Below are 20,309 nucleotides of genomic sequence, written 5' to 3' on the forward strand. Positions count from 1 at the left end.
CACTGCTTATAAGCAATTCCAATTGCTTGTTGAGTCGTCTCGACGCGAGCGCTGGCTAGACGCGTGTGTGTACACGGTAATGCGGGGTTCGGCAAACCTTCCCTAGAAGTACACACCACGGACTACTGCATCGGGAAAAGTTAAGAACGACTACACATTATGCTTGCTCGGGCATCTAACTTTCGTCGTGAGAATCGCATTCCTTGCTGATCGATGATTTCGCGTTAATTGCGAGTGTTTAAAACTCAAGACGATGGCACTACAAAGTATGCGTCACACTCCCGCCGCCGTTGTTACTGGCTTGTAGGGCTGGGACAGTGCGCCCGCAAGTTTCTCATGGATGATGTGACCGCAGCCACAATTGCGAAGCAGGAAAGGTGGTATTCAGTAGAGCGCAGTATCATTCAGTGGAAAATAACACGAGAATACATTCCACATCTTCAAGATGGCGCGCGGACGCTGAATCCACTTAGTGACAATCGTGATCTTTCGCTGCCAGCATGTTTGTTTATTCATCAAACAACCATTAGACTGGACATTCTAGCACCGGAGAGAAAGGGGTTAGTACTCATCCGAATCCCGATGGATGGAACAGGAGGGTAAATCCATCTCTCCTCCTCTTTCTCTTACCTCGCTGATATTTCAGGTCACTGGTGCATTCTCCAGCATCGGCGTCAACGCTGACGCGGGTCTGGTTTACTTCATAAATAGAAAAAGCGATCGCGAATCTGCGACAGTCTCGTGGCGACCAAACGCACCACGATCGAGAAACCTACCGGTTTTGCGAAGTAACGATGACTTTGCATGGGGCTTCTGGAATCGATAGCCTCACGATACTCCAATCAAAGGTTTTTTTGGAGTCTGAGTGTCGACAATGAGCAGACAATGGACATTCTGAACCTCGCCATCAAGACCCATAGGCCGCCACCGTGGCACACGAAAGTGGACAGTATCCAGGAATGGACAGGAACTGACTTCGACATCATCTCTGTCGAAGCCGTCGCTATCTTGGGTATGTCCAGTGTGTTCGGCATGAAAGCTATTGCCACACCCCTGTTATTGATGGGGAAATCTGTAGGTTCATAGCGCTGGCAGACTACACTACAGGTTCTCCGAGCGGTGTAGCAGTCGGCTTCTTCCCTGCCCAGCACAAACAGCAACGAGGAGGTGACAAGATGATCTCCAAGATCACAGTCTTCAAAGCGCGGCAACCCGTTACGGATGACGATTATCCGACCCTGATCTTTTGGGTGAGAGATGCACCCAATCTTTATGGAGAGGTCGGTGGCGCGCGACTGGCGGACGTCTCGAATGTGGGTTCAATCGGCGTTGTTGAGGATTGGAGGAGAAGAAGGTAGTGAGAAAGGGCGTGGATGGACGGAGTTTGCTTAGAGAGCATGTGATTCGTGTATGACTGTAAATGTAAGCGGTGTCATAGCAGAAGTCCAACAGCGCAGAGACGCGGATCGGAGATGAAGCGGCGAAAGGGTCGACGAAGGGTGGGATAGGCTGTAGTCAAAGGCTGTTCGCATGCACATGTGCGTGATTAGATAGGTACAGAATGGAATCCATCTCGACAAGACACCGTGCACATAAAGCATCTTCTGATGAGTGTATGGAAGCTGTTGACAGTGTTGCGTCGACGCGTGTTGCATTAACCGCTCGGCTTACCTGCCCCGACATTTCCCGCTGACTAATCTGTCATTCCAAGTCAGGCTAGACCGAACAACGCGTCGACGCGTTTCGCTTCACCATCCACACCCAAAATAACGGTTATGGGATGCGACGCTCCTCACATTATTCAATGGCTACTTCTGTCTCATTTCCAGCTACATTGTCATGCCCCAACGCTACGAGCTTCGATCATTGCTAAACTGCATCAATCCACGCGCGTCTGTCAACGTCGTGTACCGTTACACCCAAAAGGAGCTCACCATCCGTCAACCATCACTCTGTCAGCATGTTGAGCGGTATCAATGAACCACTTTCGCAACGAACCACAGTTTAGACGACGTGTCTCCATTGTTGATTCAGCACCATCCAGCTATGTAGGTGGTGTTGGCACGCACCTTCTATCGCATCTACAACAAACGCCCGCACAATAATGCCTCAAGGAAGTACTGATCAAGTTCAAAAAAACTCTGTCAATTAGCATGGTCGCAAAAACAGAGCTTCAGGCGATATTGTTCAACGGACAAAGATGAGACAACTACAGCTTATGGAACGAAGGCCAGGAAAGGCTTGCAACTATGACATCTCGGCTTCATGCTATTGACATCACCCAGACTGTTCTCTGACTCACGGCGACGGGCAGCATGACTGCACGCGTGGGAGAAGAGGTGGAAACACCCGTCGTGGGTTTCTAGGACCTGAAGGTCGAGGGTCCAAGGCCAGTGTCATTGCTGAGCAGGTAACGCCGTCACTGTATCTCGGTGGCGGTAATATTTTGTACTGTTGAGTGAAACGGAATGACAGTAGAGTCGCTTGCAACTAAACCTTTTTCGTAGTACGCTTAGAACGCAGTGTGGGTCGGGCCCCCAGCTCTACACCTTCGACTGCTCGTGCACCTTAGGCAAAGATTATATCCAGGCTGCTCACCCTTCACCTCCCCACCTCCCGCCGGAACTACTTGTTCTTCTGCTCCCCCGCTTTCGCGTACCCTTCCGCCGCTCAGCCTCAACTAGTCACACACTACCGCGCTCTTCCTTTTCCGTCGCGATGAAGGCACTCAATTTCCTGTCATGGACGGGATTAGTCGCTCTGGTCGCAAGTGAGCGTCTCAGCCCGCCACGTGGGCCTCTTTTGAATATCTCAGCCCTTCACGTTTCCAGGAGGAACGTCATTCCAATCGACTTTGCTGGCTACAACCCTGCAGACCCCGGCTTCGTCATCCATGCCTCAGCAATCAGCGATGAAGAGTATGAAAAGGCGGTATGTCGAGGCCAGAAACTCTTCCTCGCGATGACCAGAGACGGCAATCAAGGCACACGTTACATCGATCCCCTCAGCAGCAAATGGGACGGCAATCTAGAGAAAGAGGGATTAGCGTGGGCCTGGGATCTATGGGAGGACGAGGACTCTTGGTGCGCCTTCGGCTTCCATGGGATGACGACTTCTTTCAAAGCCCTCGACATAAGCGATAAGTCGCTCAGCGAAGGAGGAGATAATCAGTGTTTCGGCGCTTTCCACTACAACAGTCCGGCCGTTCTCTTTGATCCAAAAGATCCCTTCTACCTGGATGACCCCGAAGGTCGGATGTTGCCAATCGATAAACAATACTATCTTGATCCATCGGGCAAGAGGCAGCGGGTAAGTTGGGTTTGCGCATCAACCTGCTAAGCCGAATATCATAGCAAATTTTGGGGGTGACTGACACAGAGCCTAGTGCACAGCTTCCACGTACACGTTCGGCGTCAACGCTAAGGCGGGCGCACTCTTCTTCGTCTCGCGCAGTAGCCCCTTCGAAACCGCAAAGATGCTCTGGAAATACACCCCAAAAGCCTCTGAGCTACCCGAACTGCGCGCCAGTTCTGACTTCGCATGGGGCCTCTGGAATAAGATACGCGGACAGGATAACCTCGGTGACATTCGCAAGATATTCAGCCTGTACATCGCAAACAAAGAAACCCAATCAATCATCGATAAAGCGATCGCTAAAAAGAGCATCAAAGAGCTGAAGAAGTGGCCAGGAACGGAGATTGATCCAAAGTCGGAGGAAGGACTAGCAATTATCGGTGGGTGTCTCCCATCAACATCTCGTTCTACCTTCAGTTACTAACAAGATCGCTCAAAAGGTTCCGCGAACGGTCGAGCCGCAGGTTATTTCCTTGCGCAACACAAGAAACAGTTGGGCAAGGACAAGTACATCTCCAAGATCAACGTCTTCCTGACCGATAAGGAAGACCCGCTGAGGAACATTCTCTTTTACGTCGACGATGTGCCCTCGCCGCCGCCGGAGATGGCGGAGCCTGAAGATAAGGACAAGGGCAAGGATAAGGGCACTGGATTGGTGGAGTCGAATCTTGTTGATGGGGATGGGGATGGGACAAGTCTTATAAGACGACACGTTGTCTTTGCAGGCCGCTCAGACTAGGTACGTAGAAACCGGCCTTCGGTGCTGCCCCTCAAGTAGATGGTTTTGTGTACATGAAGGGAACGATTAGATGGTTAGACAATATCGGTTCGGCTTGAGAATATGCGATCACTAGCACGAAGCGAACCCTATTAAATGCACTCGATCTACGCGTACATTCCAGAAATGATGATATGTGCAAGAAAACATCATCGAGCTTTTGCATTCTCCAATCTAACTATCCCTCCACCCTCTATCACGACTTTGCAAATACTTTATGACTCCTCACAATGCTCTTCCCATCTTCAGACCGCGCTACCACTCTGTCCTCGTCCTCATCGATAGCAATAGGCTCATTCAGCGCAACATGTCGCATCTGAATCTCCTGCGGAGGAGGCGGCGGCGGGTACGGCGCCGGCTTAACAACGAAGCACATGTACGGCAAAGCTGGTACCCCCATGAATGGACTTCCTGGTGCGCCCTGGAAGACATGTATAGCCGACACGTATCTGTTGTGACCAAACTGGGGTTTATGTTGTCCGAGCAGGTAGCCTGCCGCGATGCCGTTCGGCGATCCTAGAAGTCATACATCAGCACTGTGTAACGTCCTGCAAGCAAGAGGCCGTGTGAAACATACCCAATAAAGCCCAGTATTCCGTAGCCATTCCAGCTTCAAACATCTCTCCCGGCCAGGGTCGTACCTCTCGGCCTTCCAAAGCGCGCGCGATGATGGCGCGTGTCTCTTCGTTGGTGATTCGGTGGGAGAAGATGTAGTTGATGTTGGCGAGGTTACCGGCGCTCATCCTCTCCCATAGACCCCAGGCGATGTCTGAACTCGAAGCGAGGGCTGGTAGCTGGTCTTTTGGAGCTTGAGCGACGTTCCATAATTGTTTGGCCGCAGATTGGGCTGACCGGCGGTTGATCATGTGAATGACGCCGTCTTGCGCGTTGATACCGATGGTGTGGAATGCGCCCGTGATTCTGTAGGTTCTGCCGTTGACGACGTACTGCTGTTGGTTTCTGGCTGGCAGCTGGCCGTTTGGCAACTTCTGAACAACGGCACTGTCTCTGTGTACGTAGGAGAAACATTTGTTCGGTCCGCCATCCGGGGCACTCCTCGCGCTGATTCCAAGAGCCTTCAGTGCAGTTTCGAACATCGGCTTCATGGTGAAGTCGCATTCATCTTTGATATCTCTGTTTTCGCTGTTGTCTAGGTAACCCCACAGCGCAAGCTCGTTGACGAGTGTTCCAGTCCATGGGCTGTTTAGTGGAGTACCGAACTGCTGGGCTTCTTGTGGATTGAGCGTGTCCATTAGCTGGAGTTTCTGGCCGCGGCAACCGGCAGTCACCCAGAGGAGGTCGTTGGCTGGCGCAATGGGTGCTCTTTTGAGTAGGCTATGTCCGTCTCCAGTGACCAGGCTGGAGAGATCGCGTGACGTCTCGTTGACGGAGGGTAATAGAGCCTCACTCGCGACGAGGCTCTGAAACGCGGCGAGACATGAAATTAGGTGGACTTTCATGTTGCAGATCAGTGCGGGGTGGTAGGCGCTGCGGTGAGAGAGTACATGAGAGATGTAAGCGGGTCGATGGGGTAAAGGGCGTTAGTTCCAGTGATACGACGCGTACGTACCCGGAATGACGCGAGTGACACTCGGAGTGTTTGCAATATGAGTGAAGGGTCATTGAAGGTAAGCAGCAAGAGTCAGAAGCATTAGAGTGGCGAGTCTGAAAGTGAAACACACAGATATCATTCAACCCGAAGAAGCATTTGGATAAGCTTATGGCATATACTAAGCATACATATATGTGAGTCGGTCCAACGTGGCCCAAGTCGTATACGGGAAATCGCACCCTTACAACTTCGCCCAGAGCACGTGCTGTCTGACTATGTTCTTCTCATCAGAAACTCTCTTGACCACTTCTACCGCTTGCGCTGGTGGCGGTATAATAGGATCGGGTAGATCATCCGGTACCTTCGGTGGGGGGTAGGGCGCGGGTCCGACGAAGAAGAAAATATGGGGTGCCGATGTGTCTGCGTCTACTCGAAATACGCGGATCGTTTGGACCCAGCGGTTGCCACCTAGTTGGGGCTTGTGTTGAGCGAGGAAGAATCCGGCTGCCCTGCCATTGGGGGATCCTATCACGTAGTTCTGGTCAGTTTCGTGTCAAAAAGGATATGCGCAACGCTCTACATGTGTAAGTATGGGGAAGAAACAAACCAAACGTACCCAAGATAGCCAGATAGCTGTCAGTGTTTTGTGTGTAGTCGACCCCCGGCCAGACTGGAACCTCGCTCAACTGGGATTCCTTCAGCGCTCTGTCGATAATCTTTTCCGTTTCGGAATTGACGACTGTCAAAGATGCTATAATCCAGATTTTCAGGAGATTGGTACTCGCTCGTCTCCAAAATGCCCATGCTAGATCCGAACTCATACGCAGAGCCGGCAACTCATTTGGATCGACTGTATGCTGGTCCTCTAAACCCCATAAGTCGCGGGCTTCGAATGCGGGAGAGCCACGTTGAAGAAAGAATATCGCGCCTGCATCTGGGTTGACGACCGCCGTAGTGAAACCGGCTGTGGCCTGTATCGCGATTGCTTAGGTTAGCAGGAGGTTGCTAGATCGTATCGGGACTCGAAATATGAACTCACCCTGTATAATCGACCATCGACGTCATAGTACTGTTCTTTCCTGGGGTACATGTTTCCGTTTTCATCCTTCTCCATAGCATCACTGTCGCAATGCTTTACCGAGAAGCAATAGTTTGGTCCGCCGTAGAGGTGGCTGCCTGTAGTGGTTCTGAGGTACGGGAGGATAGGCTTGAGGAAGTCGATATTGCACTCTGTATCGGGATCGGTAACTCCATCTTTCCAACCCCACTTGAAGAGATCGTCTCTCATCTCGCCGTCCCAGGGAGAATTGATGGGATTCACGAATCGTGCAGCTTCCGGAGCGTTTTGGGTGGTCCCGAGAAGTAGTTTTCCGCCCCTGCATTTTGCTGCATGCCAGAGCGCATCGTCGGCAGGTTGTAGACCGAAGCAAAAGTCGTCGTCGCTGTCGTCGCTGTCGTTGTCGTCGTTGTCGTCGTTGTCGTCGTTGTCGTCGCTGTCGTCTCTAGCGTTCAGGCTGCGGCGGTGCCAGCGGCACTCAGGAGACTCTCTCTTGACACTGGTGTCGTTGCGCAAAGCTTCAGTCGCGCCAAGGACGAAGAGACCCGTGATACAGATGATGTGTATGAGCTTCATCATACGAGATCGTAGTATCGCAGTCGGAGTGTTGCGGCCGGTTGACGTGAAAGGGAATATGTGAATGTGGTGACTGTAGGCTACCCCAGGCAAGCGAGTAATTCTAACATGCCTAAGCAAGGGTGAGTGACCGAAACGCGGGGGAACTCGGAGCAAGTGCGACCTGCCTGCGAAGTGAAGGCGAGACTGGCGTCATTCAGCCAACCTTGGAAAGCAGGCACGACCGCGCACTGGGATATTTGACATGTGAACGCACATTCGAAGGAGACATTGCGACCGTGTCATCCCTCGCACTGGTTCGCTAATAAGTCTTATAAGAGCAGCATTGATGTCACTGTGCCTGGCTCTAGGAAGTTTGATCAAGAGCATATCTAGTCTCTTGCGATACGCTACTGCCTTCCCATCAAAGCTTCGCCCAAACGACATGTTCTCTAACCAAATTCTTCCCATCCCTACTCCTCCTCACTACCTTACCCTCTCGAACCGCCGCGCTACCCTTCTCCGCCGGTTTCTCCGGCGCACCAGGAGTGTCTTCCACATCCGGCATCGGTGTTGTATTCTTGTCAACGTGAAAAATGAGATTAGGCTCATCATCAAACTCATCGCCATCGTTTCTAAATATCGTGATCTTGTAGATGAAATTTGCGCCACCGAGCTGCCTTTTGTGTTGTAGAAGAAAGTAGCCAGCGCCGAGTCCATTGGGCGAGCCTAGAGAGTGTCAGAGAGAGCGGGATGCGATGTGCAGGAGAAATGACGTACCAATAAGCGCAAGAGCAGCTTCAGCCTCAGCGTCATTATCTGACCCAACAACAATCTCCGTTCCCGGCCATCTCTTCAGCTCTGTTTCTCCCACCGCCTCCAAAGCCTTCGGTATGATCGTCTCAGCCGTTTGCGTATTAACAATCTGGAGAGCCATGATCATTTTGATCATTGGTTCTCCTGGAACCCTGTTCCAGAGCGCCCAAGCTAAGTCAGAGCTCGAGCGGATCTTGGGCAAATCGGCTTTATCGACTTGTTCCGGTCTCAAATTCCAGAGATCTGCGGCTCCTTGCTCAGGTGACATTCGGTTGAGGAAGTAGAGAATACCGTCGTTGCGGTTTATGCCTACGGTGCTGTAGGCGTCGGTGACCTGTTGCGTTATTAGACGTTGGCCTGGTGAACATCACGTTGATGAAGGTGTAGGTTACTGACCCTGTACGTCTTCCCATCTGCCTCGTAACGCTGACTGGACAAATAAGGCATCTTGCCATTTTTGTCTCGAATGACCGTAGGCCCATTGCTATGCTGTAATCTGAAGCAATGATTCGGTCCACCCTTCCCCGCCGGTCGCGTGTCAACACCGAGAGCGTCGAAAGTGTTCTTCATCTTCAACTTCTCATCGAAGTCACACGAATCGTCGATGTTCGTGTTGTCCTCTTCGTTGTCGAGCCAGCCCCATTTTCTCAGTTCAGGCTTTAGATCGCCGTCCCAAGGACTTTGTGTGTAAGGCCATTGCAGCATCGTGTTGCTTTCTTCTTCGTCGAGGGACATGGCTCGGACAAGGGCGGCGCCGCGACAATAAGCCTTGTGCCATATGGAGTCATGGTCTGGGGGTGGCGGTGTGTCGACAGCAAGTTGGGGATCTGCGGCCGCAATCGAGACTTTGGAGCTTGAGTTGATGGCAGTGAAATCTTCATGTAGCTCTTGTCCAGATACGACTCCACTTGTAGCCGAAGTAACAAGACTAATGAGACAACCGTAGGATAGCAGCTTCATCTCAAGAAAGTGTAGTAGTAACAGTTTGGAATAACAAGAACAAGGGGCTTGGACAAAGGCAAGGTCTAGACAGAGAGGAACTCCCGATGCGAATCCGCAATGTCTACCATGACGCAATTCCAGAAGCGTAATTGTCCCATTTAGCGTCTAGGTACGAGTGAAACCAAGGGCGACCGCCTTGTCACCGACATCCAAACGCTCAAGCCCCCCACTTCTTCTTCAGCGCTTCCACCTGAGACGCATTAACGCCCAATACACTTCCATGCCTCAGTTCCTGAGGCCAGGCACTCCTATCACTCGCTGTCCACTGGCCACTCCTTACGTTGGTACTCTCGTAGGGCCTATATCCATCCGCTCCATAAAAGTCCAGCAAGAGATGCGCCTTGCCGGCTACTTGGTTGTCCCAGTAAGGCGCGGGGCCCTCAACGCCAGATGCGATGATGGCGTTAGCACCTGCAGGTCTAGTCCAGGTGCCAAATAGCCCATTAGTCGAGATCTCCGTAAAGACTGTTTTCGCGCTCTCATCCTTCAAGAAGCGCGCGTACGCGTTGTTACCGAGAGCCAGAAACTCCTGGTCGATAATGTTGGTGGGTGATCGGTTGATGTAGTCCTGAGGCGTGCTAAAGGTCTTGAAGTCCTTGGTATATGCGTAGCGGATGCGGATCGACGAAGGTGGACCTGTGTGCTGTGGGTCGGAAGTGGGATAAAACTTGCTCGCCCAATGAACGAAGTATTGGCCTTTGGCTTCGTCGAAGATAGCGCTGGGTGCCCAGACCATTCCTGCAGTCGCATCTTCAACAGTGACTAGGCGTTCGTTGGTCCATGTTACAAGATCGACGGATTCCCAGACGAAGATGCCGCGGGATCCCGTGCGTTGGGATGCATCCCACGTTGTCTTCCCGATGTTCAGATCGGTACCAATGATGTACCACTTCTTTCCAGCTTCGGCTGCTCCGCCAGATATGATTGCAGGGTCGCGGACGCCAAGAGTGCCTTTTGTCGGGTTGATGACCGCTTGGCCTTTGTTCAAAGCAGTCATGGAGTTGGCGTTGTTGCCATTGGAGAGGTAGAAGTATACAGAAGGCTTGTCGCCGAGGAAGAAGACGCCGAGATAGTTTGTAAGAGACGAGTCGGCGCGAGATGCAATAGCATGTCTTGAAAAGTCGAGGGTCTGTGATGGTAAAGCAAGAATGCTGGGAAGCAAACTACACAAAGTGAGGAGACGCATCGTGAAAGGAATACGGTAAGCCTGGATATGACGAGCAGATGAGAAGGCGGAAGGCCACTTATAAAGGCAGTGAAATAAAGTTCCATCCGGCGTTGCCACATAGTTTGTCAAGGATACGACGTCACGAGCGTTGCGCAACGGCTGTCCCTCCTAAGACGGCTAGGTACCCAAGCTTCGGTGAACCCTAGGAGCGTCAGACCGGGAAGGTGACCATTTTTGCGGGGTAACGTAGTCACAAAGTCATTAGAACCTCTTCTGGTAGGTGGGTCTGGGGATAGATTAAGTTGGATATGGGGTGTGGTATTAATCCGGCGCTACCGGTTTCCAAGGCGCTACAAAAGCAGCCTCGGTAGTTCGGCCTAATGCAAATGCCATAACAAGATGGTTCCGTCGACCAGAATAAGAAGGCAGTCGAATGCGCATAGTCCTTTTCCGTGTTCTGGGGCGCAGGAACTATTCGCGACTGTTCGGTAATGAACCTCATGGACTCGTCAAGCTTCGATGCTGGTCCTGCATGAGTCACCTTCACTAGCCATGGCAGACTCACCGCATAGTCACCAACAATACCGTGTTCAACGATCTATACGAGGCCAGCGCAAATATACACCACGTTGTGGCTGATTGTGTGACCTAGGTGGCATCCGGGATGCCATGGGTACGTGTATGCCCTGCTTGCTCTTGTACGCTTGGAATAGCCTTCCAACAGCTCAGTCGTCATCGCTATCATAACCAGCTACGAGCATGGTCGATAATTTCGAGGGTTGTGCGGCGGCTTTGACCTGAGGGGCGGGGGTCGAGGCAGGCGCCTTTTTCTTCAGGCCTAACGCTGCGCTAAAGTCTTTCTTTTCCTTCGGCTTCTTGGTGAAAGTTGTAGCAACAGGTACCTCGATAGGCGCGTCGAACATGTCTTCGTCAATCGTCTCCTCGCCGATGTCAGGCATGCTCCGATTCGCGAATGCTTGTCGTGCAGCCTCTGCGTCTTCTTCCTCCTGCTTCTTGCGTCGTTCGTCGGCAGCATCGGGTTGTACCTCGGTTCCCTTGCCCTCGCGGTCCGCCTTCTCTAGCCTTGCGTTTCTCGACCTAATCTCGTCCAGAGCGTCCGCGATGGCCATCTCGGTTTTGGCATCGATGACCTTTGTCTCGAGTTCTTTCATGGCGTCGCGCTCTGCCTCCTCCCTTTCTATGCGATCCAGGCGTTCCTCTTCAGTCTCCTCATTGAGCTTGGCCTCTCTCCACGGCTCGAAATTTCTCTTCGCGCCACGCTCGCATTCGTAGTCCATGTTCTTGGGGTCTGTCTTGAAGGTGATCTCGCCGGAGCATCGCGTGCATCGGATGTAGAAGCGGAAGATGGCGATGTTGTAGTACTTTTGGTCGGTCGTCTCCTTGCGCGCATTGAACTTGCGGCCTTTGTAGATGAACTCGCCGCAGTGGGTACATTTCATGGAGAAAGGTGCCATGAGGCGGACCGTCATCAGCTTAGGACCGGCATTCTTGGGGCCGCGCTGGCGCGTGATCTTCGAAGGATCGAAATCCGGTGGGTAGTACTTGGTGAGCACTTTTCGTTCGGACATGGCGGCGGGTTATACGACGTCTGGTGCGGTGCGGCGCTGATCGGGTGCTCCGAGCGGATGCGTTGAAACAGAATATAAAGGTTTATGCTGCGCAAATGAAGGTGTCGCGTTTGATATGGATGAGCGTGTGTGGGGTGTTGGATGTCAGTTGAGTGCTAGAAATCACGTCCAGGTAACGGCAACCCTAGCGCGCAACTTGTGGCTGACTAAGGCGGCCCGCTGCTGCAGGCACCCCGCAAACATGTGCTCTCGCGTCGGGCAGGCGCGACCCTGGCTCCAAACATCGCGCCGCCGCCGACTGCCACCTCGACTGGGGATAGCATTTGGGGCACATTCACTAACCCGCCTGAACAGACTATACCCAATGCGATAGTAACACTATGGAGAAATATCTACGCGAGTGGCGCCAGGAAGCCCTCAATCGCTGCCAGTACGACACAGCCATCTTTGTTGCAGACAAGCTGCTGGCCTTGACGGGTATGCTCTAACACTCGGCAGGTCAACGTATACTGACAAAATCGCATAGATGACGACCAGGACGCATTCTGGCTAGCCCAGGTGCACTTCACCACCGGCAACTACAACAGGACCCAGTCACTCCTCGCACGCGGAAACCTCGTTGAGCGCACGCCCCAATGTCGATACCTCGCTGCGCACTGCTCTCTGAAGCTGGGGAAATTGGAAGACGCACTGCAGATACTGGGCGACAAGAACCCAACCCACCTCATTTCGGCGCCAGGGAATACGCGCACCAAGCTGCGGCATGTCGACGTCAACACACGGGCCGGCGCAAGACAGACCAAGAACGGCTCGCGCAACGAGCGCCTACCCACGAGCGAAGAGCGCGATCGAGAAGATGTTAACAACATCAAGTCGGAAGCAGGCATGTGCTATCTTCGAGGTGTGTGCTATGCAAAGCAGAACTCCTTCGACCGGGCCAAGGAATGCTACAAGACGGCGGTTCAGATCGACGTGCAATGCTTCGAGGCCTTCGATGCGCTTATGTCCAACTCATTGATGGCACCAGAGGAGGAGTGGAAGTTCCTCGAATCGCTCAACTTCGACACCATCAACGTCGCCAACAACCCTTCCTTGTCACAGGAGGCCGCGTCCTTCACCAAGACCCTTTACACAACACGCCTATCCAAGTACACCAGACCAGAAGAGTTTGCGAACGCGACAGAGACACTCACGACTCACTACCACCTTGGCGAGAACCCTGACATAGTCCTCTCGAAAGCGGATCTCATGTTCACCCTATGCCGCTTCCGCGATACCCTTGCCCTTACGTCGGCCGTCCTAGCGAACGACAAGTACAACTTCAACATCATGCCCATACATATAGCGTCTTTGCACGAGCTTGGCGAAAAGAACACTCTGTTCCTGCTTGCGCACGAACTAGCAGACACGAACCCCTCAGAACCATGCGCATGGTTCGCCGTTGGTACCTACTATCTCGCAATCGGTCGCATAGCTGAGGCACGCCGCTACTTCTCCAAATCCTCCATGATGGACCCACACTTTGGCCCTGCCTGGATAGGCTTTGCGCATACTTTTGCCGCAGAAGGGGAACACGATCAAGCCATCTCCGCCTACTCCACCGCGGCACGTCTCTTCCAAGGCTCGCATCTCCCACAGCTATTCCTCGGCATGCAAAACCTACAACTGAACAATCTGAGTTTGTCGCGAGAGTACTTGAAGACATCATACGATCTGTGCGAGAACGATCCTTGCCTTCTTAACGAGATGGGCGTTGTCTACTTCCACGAAGGACAACTACTGGACGCTATACAATTCTTCCGCCGCGCGCTAGCCTTCTCAGAGCAGAACGAAGCAGACCCAGATGCTTGGATACCCACACGGATAAATCTCGCCCATGCGCTTCGCAAGTGTGAACAGTACAGCGAAGCTCTCGAGACATTCGACGAAGTGCTTCGGCACGGCATAAAGGACCCGAGCGTCTTCACCGCAAAAGCCCTGGTTCTCCTAAACCTCAACAGAAGTTGGGACGCTATCATCACCTTGCACGAAGCCCTCGCCGTCTCGCCCCAGGACCCAATGGCTACCGACCTCCTCAATCGCGCGCTAGAGATTAACGAGTCAGACAGCGGACTCCTTGAGTCTGGAGCAGCGGGAGGACCAGACATGACAGGAGACGCAGATGAAGACGAAGAGATCGAGGAGCTCGAGCGAAGAATGAATGGCAAGCTACGCGAAATCGAACAGAATCGGGTTGCTGGCAGGAGAGGTCGCAGGAGGCGACACGCGCAAGGCGCGGCGGAGGAGGATCTTAGTGCGTTTGGGGAGAGTATGGTAGTCGATTCAGACGACGGCTAGTATTCGCAAGCGATACTTTTGGATACGCAAACAACCGCCCTGGGTTTGAATATCCCTCACAGGCAGAACACGTACTATGCGGCTTTAGTCACGTAGTCGGGCAGGCGTCAAATGGGCTTTGGATCATGGCATAGCGTGGAGTGAATGGGTTTTGTAATCGTCTTTTTGCATGGCAGATACCATATCATAGGCGTTTTGTTCCTCTTCAAATAACCATCATCTCCCCGACCCTATGCGCTCTCAGTCCGGAAGTACCAATTGAGTTCTTTACAGTCAGTAAGTCAATTTACGTGGAGTCAGCGCTTTCCCTCTCGTACCTTTAGTGTATCCCCACTTCCGCATCACAGTCTCAATACCTTTTCTCGTGGTCTTCCTCGCGTGTCCCCTGCTCTTTCCACCCTGCAACAACGCATCATAGTCAGTGTGCGTATGGCGGACATGCGCAATGACAGCAAAAAAAATCTTCCGTGATAACGGTATTGAGGTCGTTCGGCCGACTCGACCAGAGTGTTTCTTGAAGCCGTGCTTAAGTACGGCTTGCTTCTCTGACGCTGGTATCTTCGGAAACTGCGTATCTATCTCAGCAGCTGCGTTCGCAATGTCAGTTGCATCGCGCTTCGTTGTAGCTGCGCGACGGGTTGACAACGTTTCTTTCGACAGCTTGTTGACCTTGTGCAGAACGTGCAAGGGGATACGGATGCCAGTCGTTCTTTTCTGGTCGTCGAGGACGATGTATAAAGGACGCCCGGCTTCGTGGGTGAGTTTGCGGCAATGCAGTGTCTTGTAGCGGTCGCCTTTCGGAAGGAATCCGTAGGATTTGGGTACCGGTGACTGATGTGTAACTGTAATCTCTTGACGCATGATTGTGGCTGAAGCTGCGTCTACTCTAGAGAAAGTTTAGTGGCTGCGAGTTTTGTGTCCATTTGGTCGAGCGGCTCTTAGATCACGATACAGTGCTGGACAGTTTCCTTGCACTCTTTGTGTACGATGCATCGCGCTCGCGAAAGAAATGCAGATAAAGCAAATGTGAAGCGTTGGCATTGTGACAACGCGTCTCGACGCGTCTCCGATAGCTTACGTCATTGACAGTTTCGAGCGCTAGGCCCGAACAGACGCGCATGTGTGATGGTATCTCCATCAATCGCTCCGTCGCTCCATCTCCAGATTCCAGGCCCTGCACCTTCTTCTCCTTCAATGTGGTCGCAGCGTGCGACGTCCTGCGAAATGTACAGCGCCTCACACGCGACAGAAGTGAACACCCGTCTTCCCCCGCGGTTCCGGATCAGTCGGCATCCGCTTGCTAAGTTTGGCACTCAGACGCGTTGGTCCCACCACCGAACACCAATCCGCGACACAGCTGAGGCCTGCCCGACTCCACAGGAGCCATGGCCAGCACGATGACGACGTCTCAGTGGCTCAACGCTATAAAACCTTCAGCCACAGTTGTGGACCCTACTTTTCACAGTCTCGACAGCTACCCTGGTTCTCCGCTCGGTTTAAGCCCTTTTGGCCATGTCAATCAGACCCTTGAAGAGATCGGATACGACGCTGAGCGATGATACTGAGCTTACGAACGTCACGTATAACGACAAGTACGTTATAGTGTATGACTTTGGTAATATCGGTATGTTTTGTCATTGAGGCATTGTGTTAGAGCGGACGGCTGACGATGACTAGATGACGACGTCGCCATCGCAGAATGCAGGACGCTATTGCATGACCTAGAGTCTGCAGGCCTCAATACTGAGGTACGCCCTGGGTATGATCAAACATTGTTGGTGTTTGTCCAAGCGCCCAGAGATCTGCTTGGCAACACAGTCTACAAGTCGCGGTACGTTCAGCTCGTCCGTAACCTCATGATTTGGAAGGAGGCTAAGTAGGCTTTTGCAGAGTCAAAGATTGGCTGTATGGCATCACTAAAGACCATCCTGGCGGGACCGCTAAGACCGTTGTCACAGCAGAGTTCGAAGCCGAAGATCTGCTTTCCATGTATCACCTTGTCAACTGGCGCAAAGAGCTTGGAGGCGCAGGTATTACACCAGAGTTTCCACCATGGGAAAACGTGACCGCAATCTTCCCGTTACACAACTCAGGTGCAAACCGCGCGTTGTTGGCCCATCTGAGCACTCGTGTGTTCTTAGAACCAGCCGACCTGGATCGTATACGTGATCTATGGGGTGCCAAAGTTGCCTTCTACTTTGCCTTCATCCAGACTTACTTTCGATCTTTGGCATTCCCTTGCGCTGCTGGTGTATTTGCCTGGGCATTCTTGCCGAAATACTCTCTGGTGTTCGCACTACTAATCGGAGTCTGGTGCACTGTGTTCTTGGAGTATTGGAAGATCAAACAGACCGATCTCGCAATCCGATGGAAGGTACGAGGCGTGGGCGACCTCAAAGTCAACCGTCCGCAGTTTCGCTATGAGCAAGAGATCATCGACTCAGCTGGAAGAGTTCGGCATGTATTCCCAAGATGGAAGAGGATTGTGCGTCAATTGGTCGTCATACCATTCGTTCTTGTCAGCACTCTGTTACTCGGGATTCTAATCGCATTCGTCTTTACCATCGAGACATTCATTGGAGAAGCTTATGAAGGGCCTTACAAGTTCTATCTGGTCAGTATATGCCCAGTCCCACCCATTGCGCTGTACTGTACTAACGTTTCACTAGGAATACCTGCCTACGGTGCTTCTTGCAGTTTTCTTGCCATACGCGACGAACTTTCTGGAAGACATCGCTACTGCGCTGACGGAATACGAGAACCATCGAACAGCTGATCATTACGAGATGTCGCTCACTCAAAAGATCTTTGTGCTCAACTCAATCACCAACTATCTACCAATCCTTCTTACAGCATTCATATACGTACCCTTCGGTGGACAAATTATACCGTTGCTGGAACGCGTTATCGATGCCACACTAGGCGCGCAGACTAGAGCCAAGATGGTGTTCAAGGCCGACCCTGACCGGCTGCGTAACGAAGTCATCGCGCTCACCGTAACAGGGCAGGTCTCGAGCGCAATCGAAGAGCTTGCGCTACCTTGGCTGAAGACTCAGGTCAAACAATGGTGGCGTGACCGACAAGCTAGCCGAGCAAAGAATCGCAGCAGCGACCCTTATGAGAGTCCAACTGCAGAAGATCCAGCGGAATCTCGCTTTCTACGGCGCACGAGACGGCAAGCTTTGAGACCATCATACAACGTCCAAGAGGATATTGCAGAGATGGTCATTCAGTTTGGCTACCTTGCGCTCTTCAGTCCTGTGTGGCCTCTCGTGCCGATCGGCTTCTTCATCAACAACTGGATCGAGCTGCGGTCGGACTTCCTGAAGATCTGTGTCGAGCATCAGCGTCCTCACTCAACACGTAGTGACGGAATCGGGCCGTGGGTGGCCAGTCTAGAGTCATTGACATGGTTGGGGAGTATATCCAGTGCGGCCATTGTACACATGTTCGGTTCCCAGCAATTCCTTGGCAAATATCTTGGCTTGAGCATGTGGGCCAGCTTACCGGTGACGATCCTCATTTCCGAACACATCTTCATGGGCTTCAGAGCTGCTGTGCGATTTGCCCTAGCCAGGATCGGTTCGGAGCAGACTCGGAAAGAGCGCGCAGAGCGATACGCGAGGAGAAAGAAGCATCTGGACGAGCTAGAGGCAACTGCAGAGAAGAAGTCCCATCTTGACGTGACGGAGCGGGAGAGACGTAAAAGCGTTCGAATCAATGCAGCCGACATATTCTGGACGAAACAAGCTGAAGTAGGAGCCAGCGCGGATGCCGGCGTAAGTATCATCAAAGCATTGAAGGGTGCACAGAAGGAGAGCATCGTGACTGGTCGAGAGAACAAGATTGATTGAAACGCTGGGCTGTATAGCCAGAAGACGTCTCTGCTGTCCCTCCATGTATGTACAAAGTCTTACCCAATCCACCACAAAATATATACAGAAAGTGTGCGATGTGCACGGTGTGTGACGCGCTTACTTGTTGATAGCAGCAAGGACAGTGTTGTAAGCTGTCTTGGCGTTGTAGTTGGAGTCGAAGAGAAGGGGGTTGCCGTTGGGCCTCCAGGAGTCGTTGTCGCGGACACCCCAGACGGTGATACCAACGCAGTTCTTCTGGTCCAAGCAAGCCTTCACAACGTTCTGCCAGTCGGAGGTCTGGGCGTTCTGGATGTCGACCTCGGTAAGCGCACACTCGGGGGCGGCAGCGCAGAGCGCGGCCATGGCGGCGGGAGCGTTGGCACCCTGGCCGGAGGTGATGTGACCCTGCGAACCGATACCGTCGATGGGGACACCGGCGGCGATCCACTTCTTGACGTTGCGGACCATACCCTGAGTCTTGGAGTAGGACGCCTGGTCCAGGCTAGGCGCTTGTTAGTGTCATGATCTTGATGGAGTCTGAGAGGATTTGCTTACTTGTAGTCGTTGATGTAACGCTTCGCAGCAGGGTCAACAGCCTTGGCTGTCTCGAAAGCAATTCGGACAAAGTCCTCGCCGAGGACGTTGTAGAAGACACTGTGGCGGAGGCTACCGTCCTCCTCGAACTGTGGAGAAGTCAGTCTATGTTCCAGTCGGACCGGGATATGAATATCAACTTACGATCTCGTTGACGACATCCCAAGCGTAGACCTGGCCCTTGTAGCGGTTCATCAGGGTGGTGATGTGGTTCTTCATGACGGTGGTCAAGGTGGCCTTGTCATTGATCTGGGAGACCCAGGCGGGCAGCTGGGAGTACCACACGGTGGTGTGTCCACGGATGAGCTTGCCATTGTCCTTTGCGAACTTGGCAGTCTGGTCGGCGTTGCCGAAGTTGAAGTTTCCACGGGAAGGCTCGGTGGCATCCCACTTCATGCTATCCGGCAGTTAGCATTGCACACAACACTGCGTTCGGGAGGTTGGAAAGACTTACGAGTTCTCAGGTGTAATGGCACCGAAGTTCGCCTTGATGATCGCGGCGTTCTTGCCTTGGTTGAGACGACCTGGGTCAGCGCAGGTACCGAAGTACTTCCGGCCCTTTGCCTTCATGGCAGCATCGATGCTCTGCGCAGCCTGGCGCTCATCGAGGAGAGCCTCTGGCTCAGCGAAAGGCGCAGCCTGGACCAGCGCGGCGGCGGACAAGATGGTGACGAGAGAAATCTTCATGGTGAGAATGGTATATCGAGACTGGTAACTGAACTTGGACTCTAAAGAATGTAGGCTGCTGGATACCTCAATTCAGGTCGAGAGCCCCAGACTACTTATACCAGACCTCCAACTCCCTCGGCCCTATACTGATATTGCTCGCAAGATTAGCGATCTCCGCACCCTCCTGCTCATTACGAACAATATCCATCCGACCAAGCCCACCTCGGTCCCTCCTTGCGCATGCCGCCACCAGTACGGGGAAACATGTATGCGTTAGCCCTAGGAAATTTACCCACATGTAGCGGGAAGCCGGACAATTCATCTAACACGCCACAGTGCCTGCGCGTCGTCGATCAGCCTGTACCCAAAGCGCGCCCGGCGCTTCCCCCATGCAGTATAGACAACGAAACGTCGTTGTTTCGCATTAATCTAAATGAAGCTTCCGGCGCCGGTTCTTGTCTTCCTTAGCACCACACGTGTACCCTTCGGGAGTTCGACTTAAGCAGGCTTGGCGCCTCTAATCGCGGTTAAATGCAATGTGCCACAACAACCGATCCCTGCGCGTAGCTGGCGTTGCGTCACGTACAATCTTTGAGGTTCGATGCGTAGGCGGCGTATTGCCGGTGCCAAAATGTCTTGTATTGCTTCTGCATGTCGTTATTCGTGGAGAATACTTTTTGATGGGCGTGGGGCCGGTAGCGATCACGCTTCATTAGGGGGCATTTCAGCCGCTGTGGAGTGGAATATGGGGTGCATTTCCGGGGAAAGGGCATATTGGGTGTCCTTCTATCCGGGGAAGGCACCGTACATGGGCGTTGTGGTGCGCTGGACCTGGGATGGGTGTTGCTTTTCATCACATGCGATTGCTGTTACCGATCACGGTGAGTAGAATACATCCGCCAATTGCATGGAGCTCCTGGAGAGGAATGTTTGTCTTTCTCTAGTCGAGGACGTGTTTGTTTACACAGTCGGGGTACAATG

At 52.7% G+C, this 20,309-nt stretch overlaps 10 protein-coding genes across 10 annotated transcripts; 4 read left to right on the forward strand and 6 right to left on the reverse strand.

Moving 5' to 3' along the window:
* Positions 1-885: 885 nt before the first annotated feature.
* On the forward strand, positions 886-1,358 carry J4E87_006757 (uncharacterized protein; the record flags this gene model as incomplete). Its single annotated transcript, XM_049378358.1, has 2 exons — positions 886-1,012; positions 1,087-1,358. 2 exons carry the CDS (start codon positions 886-888, stop codon positions 1,356-1,358), a joined length of 399 nt encoding a protein of 132 aa, XP_049231751.1.
* Positions 1,359-2,718: 1,360 nt separating this feature from the next.
* J4E87_006758 (uncharacterized protein) lies at positions 2,719-4,093 on the forward strand (the record flags this gene model as incomplete). The annotated part of the gene is made up of 3 exons (XM_049378359.1): positions 2,719-3,309; positions 3,386-3,734; positions 3,795-4,093. The coding sequence occupies 3 exons, from the start codon at positions 2,719-2,721 to the stop codon at positions 4,091-4,093; spliced, it is 1,239 nt and encodes a 412-aa protein (XP_049231752.1).
* Positions 4,094-4,328: 235 nt separating this feature from the next.
* Positions 4,329-5,592, reverse strand: J4E87_006759 (uncharacterized protein; the record flags this gene model as incomplete). The annotated part of the gene is made up of 2 exons (XM_049378360.1): positions 4,329-4,648; positions 4,710-5,592. The coding sequence occupies 2 exons, from the start codon at positions 5,590-5,592 to the stop codon at positions 4,329-4,331; spliced, it is 1,203 nt and encodes a 400-aa protein (XP_049231753.1).
* A 333-nt stretch (positions 5,593-5,925) lies between these two features.
* On the reverse strand, positions 5,926-7,317 carry J4E87_006760 (uncharacterized protein; the record flags this gene model as incomplete). The annotated part of the gene is made up of 3 exons (XM_049378361.1): positions 5,926-6,209; positions 6,301-6,655; positions 6,724-7,317. The coding sequence occupies 3 exons, from the start codon at positions 7,315-7,317 to the stop codon at positions 5,926-5,928; spliced, it is 1,233 nt and encodes a 410-aa protein (XP_049231754.1).
* Positions 7,318-7,720: 403 nt separating this feature from the next.
* On the reverse strand, positions 7,721-9,072 carry J4E87_006761 (uncharacterized protein; the record flags this gene model as incomplete). Its single annotated transcript, XM_049378362.1, has 3 exons — positions 7,721-8,025; positions 8,077-8,446; positions 8,509-9,072. The coding sequence occupies 3 exons, from the start codon at positions 9,070-9,072 to the stop codon at positions 7,721-7,723; spliced, it is 1,239 nt and encodes a 412-aa protein (XP_049231755.1).
* Positions 9,073-9,271: 199 nt separating this feature from the next.
* J4E87_006762 (uncharacterized protein) lies at positions 9,272-10,300 on the reverse strand (the record flags this gene model as incomplete). The annotated part of the gene is made up of 1 exon (XM_049378363.1): positions 9,272-10,300. One exon carries the CDS (start codon positions 10,298-10,300, stop codon positions 9,272-9,274), a length of 1,029 nt encoding a protein of 342 aa, XP_049231756.1.
* A 707-nt stretch (positions 10,301-11,007) lies between these two features.
* Positions 11,008-11,871, reverse strand: J4E87_006763 (uncharacterized protein; the record flags this gene model as incomplete). Its single annotated transcript, XM_049378364.1, has 1 exon — positions 11,008-11,871. The coding sequence occupies one exon, from the start codon at positions 11,869-11,871 to the stop codon at positions 11,008-11,010; it is 864 nt and encodes a 287-aa protein (XP_049231757.1).
* A 380-nt stretch (positions 11,872-12,251) lies between these two features.
* Positions 12,252-14,208, forward strand: J4E87_006764 (uncharacterized protein; the record flags this gene model as incomplete). Its single annotated transcript, XM_049378365.1, has 2 exons — positions 12,252-12,348; positions 12,398-14,208. 2 exons carry the CDS (start codon positions 12,252-12,254, stop codon positions 14,206-14,208), a joined length of 1,908 nt encoding a protein of 635 aa, XP_049231758.1.
* A 1,512-nt stretch (positions 14,209-15,720) lies between these two features.
* On the forward strand, positions 15,721-18,062 carry J4E87_006765 (uncharacterized protein; the record flags this gene model as incomplete). The annotated part of the gene is made up of 4 exons (XM_049378366.1): positions 15,721-15,832; positions 15,886-16,039; positions 16,099-16,822; positions 16,878-18,062. The coding sequence occupies 4 exons, from the start codon at positions 15,721-15,723 to the stop codon at positions 18,060-18,062; spliced, it is 2,175 nt and encodes a 724-aa protein (XP_049231759.1).
* Positions 18,063-18,182: 120 nt separating this feature from the next.
* On the reverse strand, positions 18,183-19,346 carry J4E87_006766 (uncharacterized protein; the record flags this gene model as incomplete). The annotated part of the gene is made up of 4 exons (XM_049378367.1): positions 18,183-18,567; positions 18,621-18,748; positions 18,804-19,056; positions 19,114-19,346. The coding sequence occupies 4 exons, from the start codon at positions 19,344-19,346 to the stop codon at positions 18,183-18,185; spliced, it is 999 nt and encodes a 332-aa protein (XP_049231760.1).
* Between the last annotated feature and the right edge of the window lie 963 nt (positions 19,347-20,309).

This window comes from Alternaria ethzedia, assembly GCF_023757985.1.
Source record: "Alternaria ethzedia strain BMP 0044 chromosome Unknown scaffold_17, whole genome shotgun sequence".
Taxonomy (NCBI): domain Eukaryota; kingdom Fungi; phylum Ascomycota; class Dothideomycetes; order Pleosporales; family Pleosporaceae; genus Alternaria; species Alternaria ethzedia.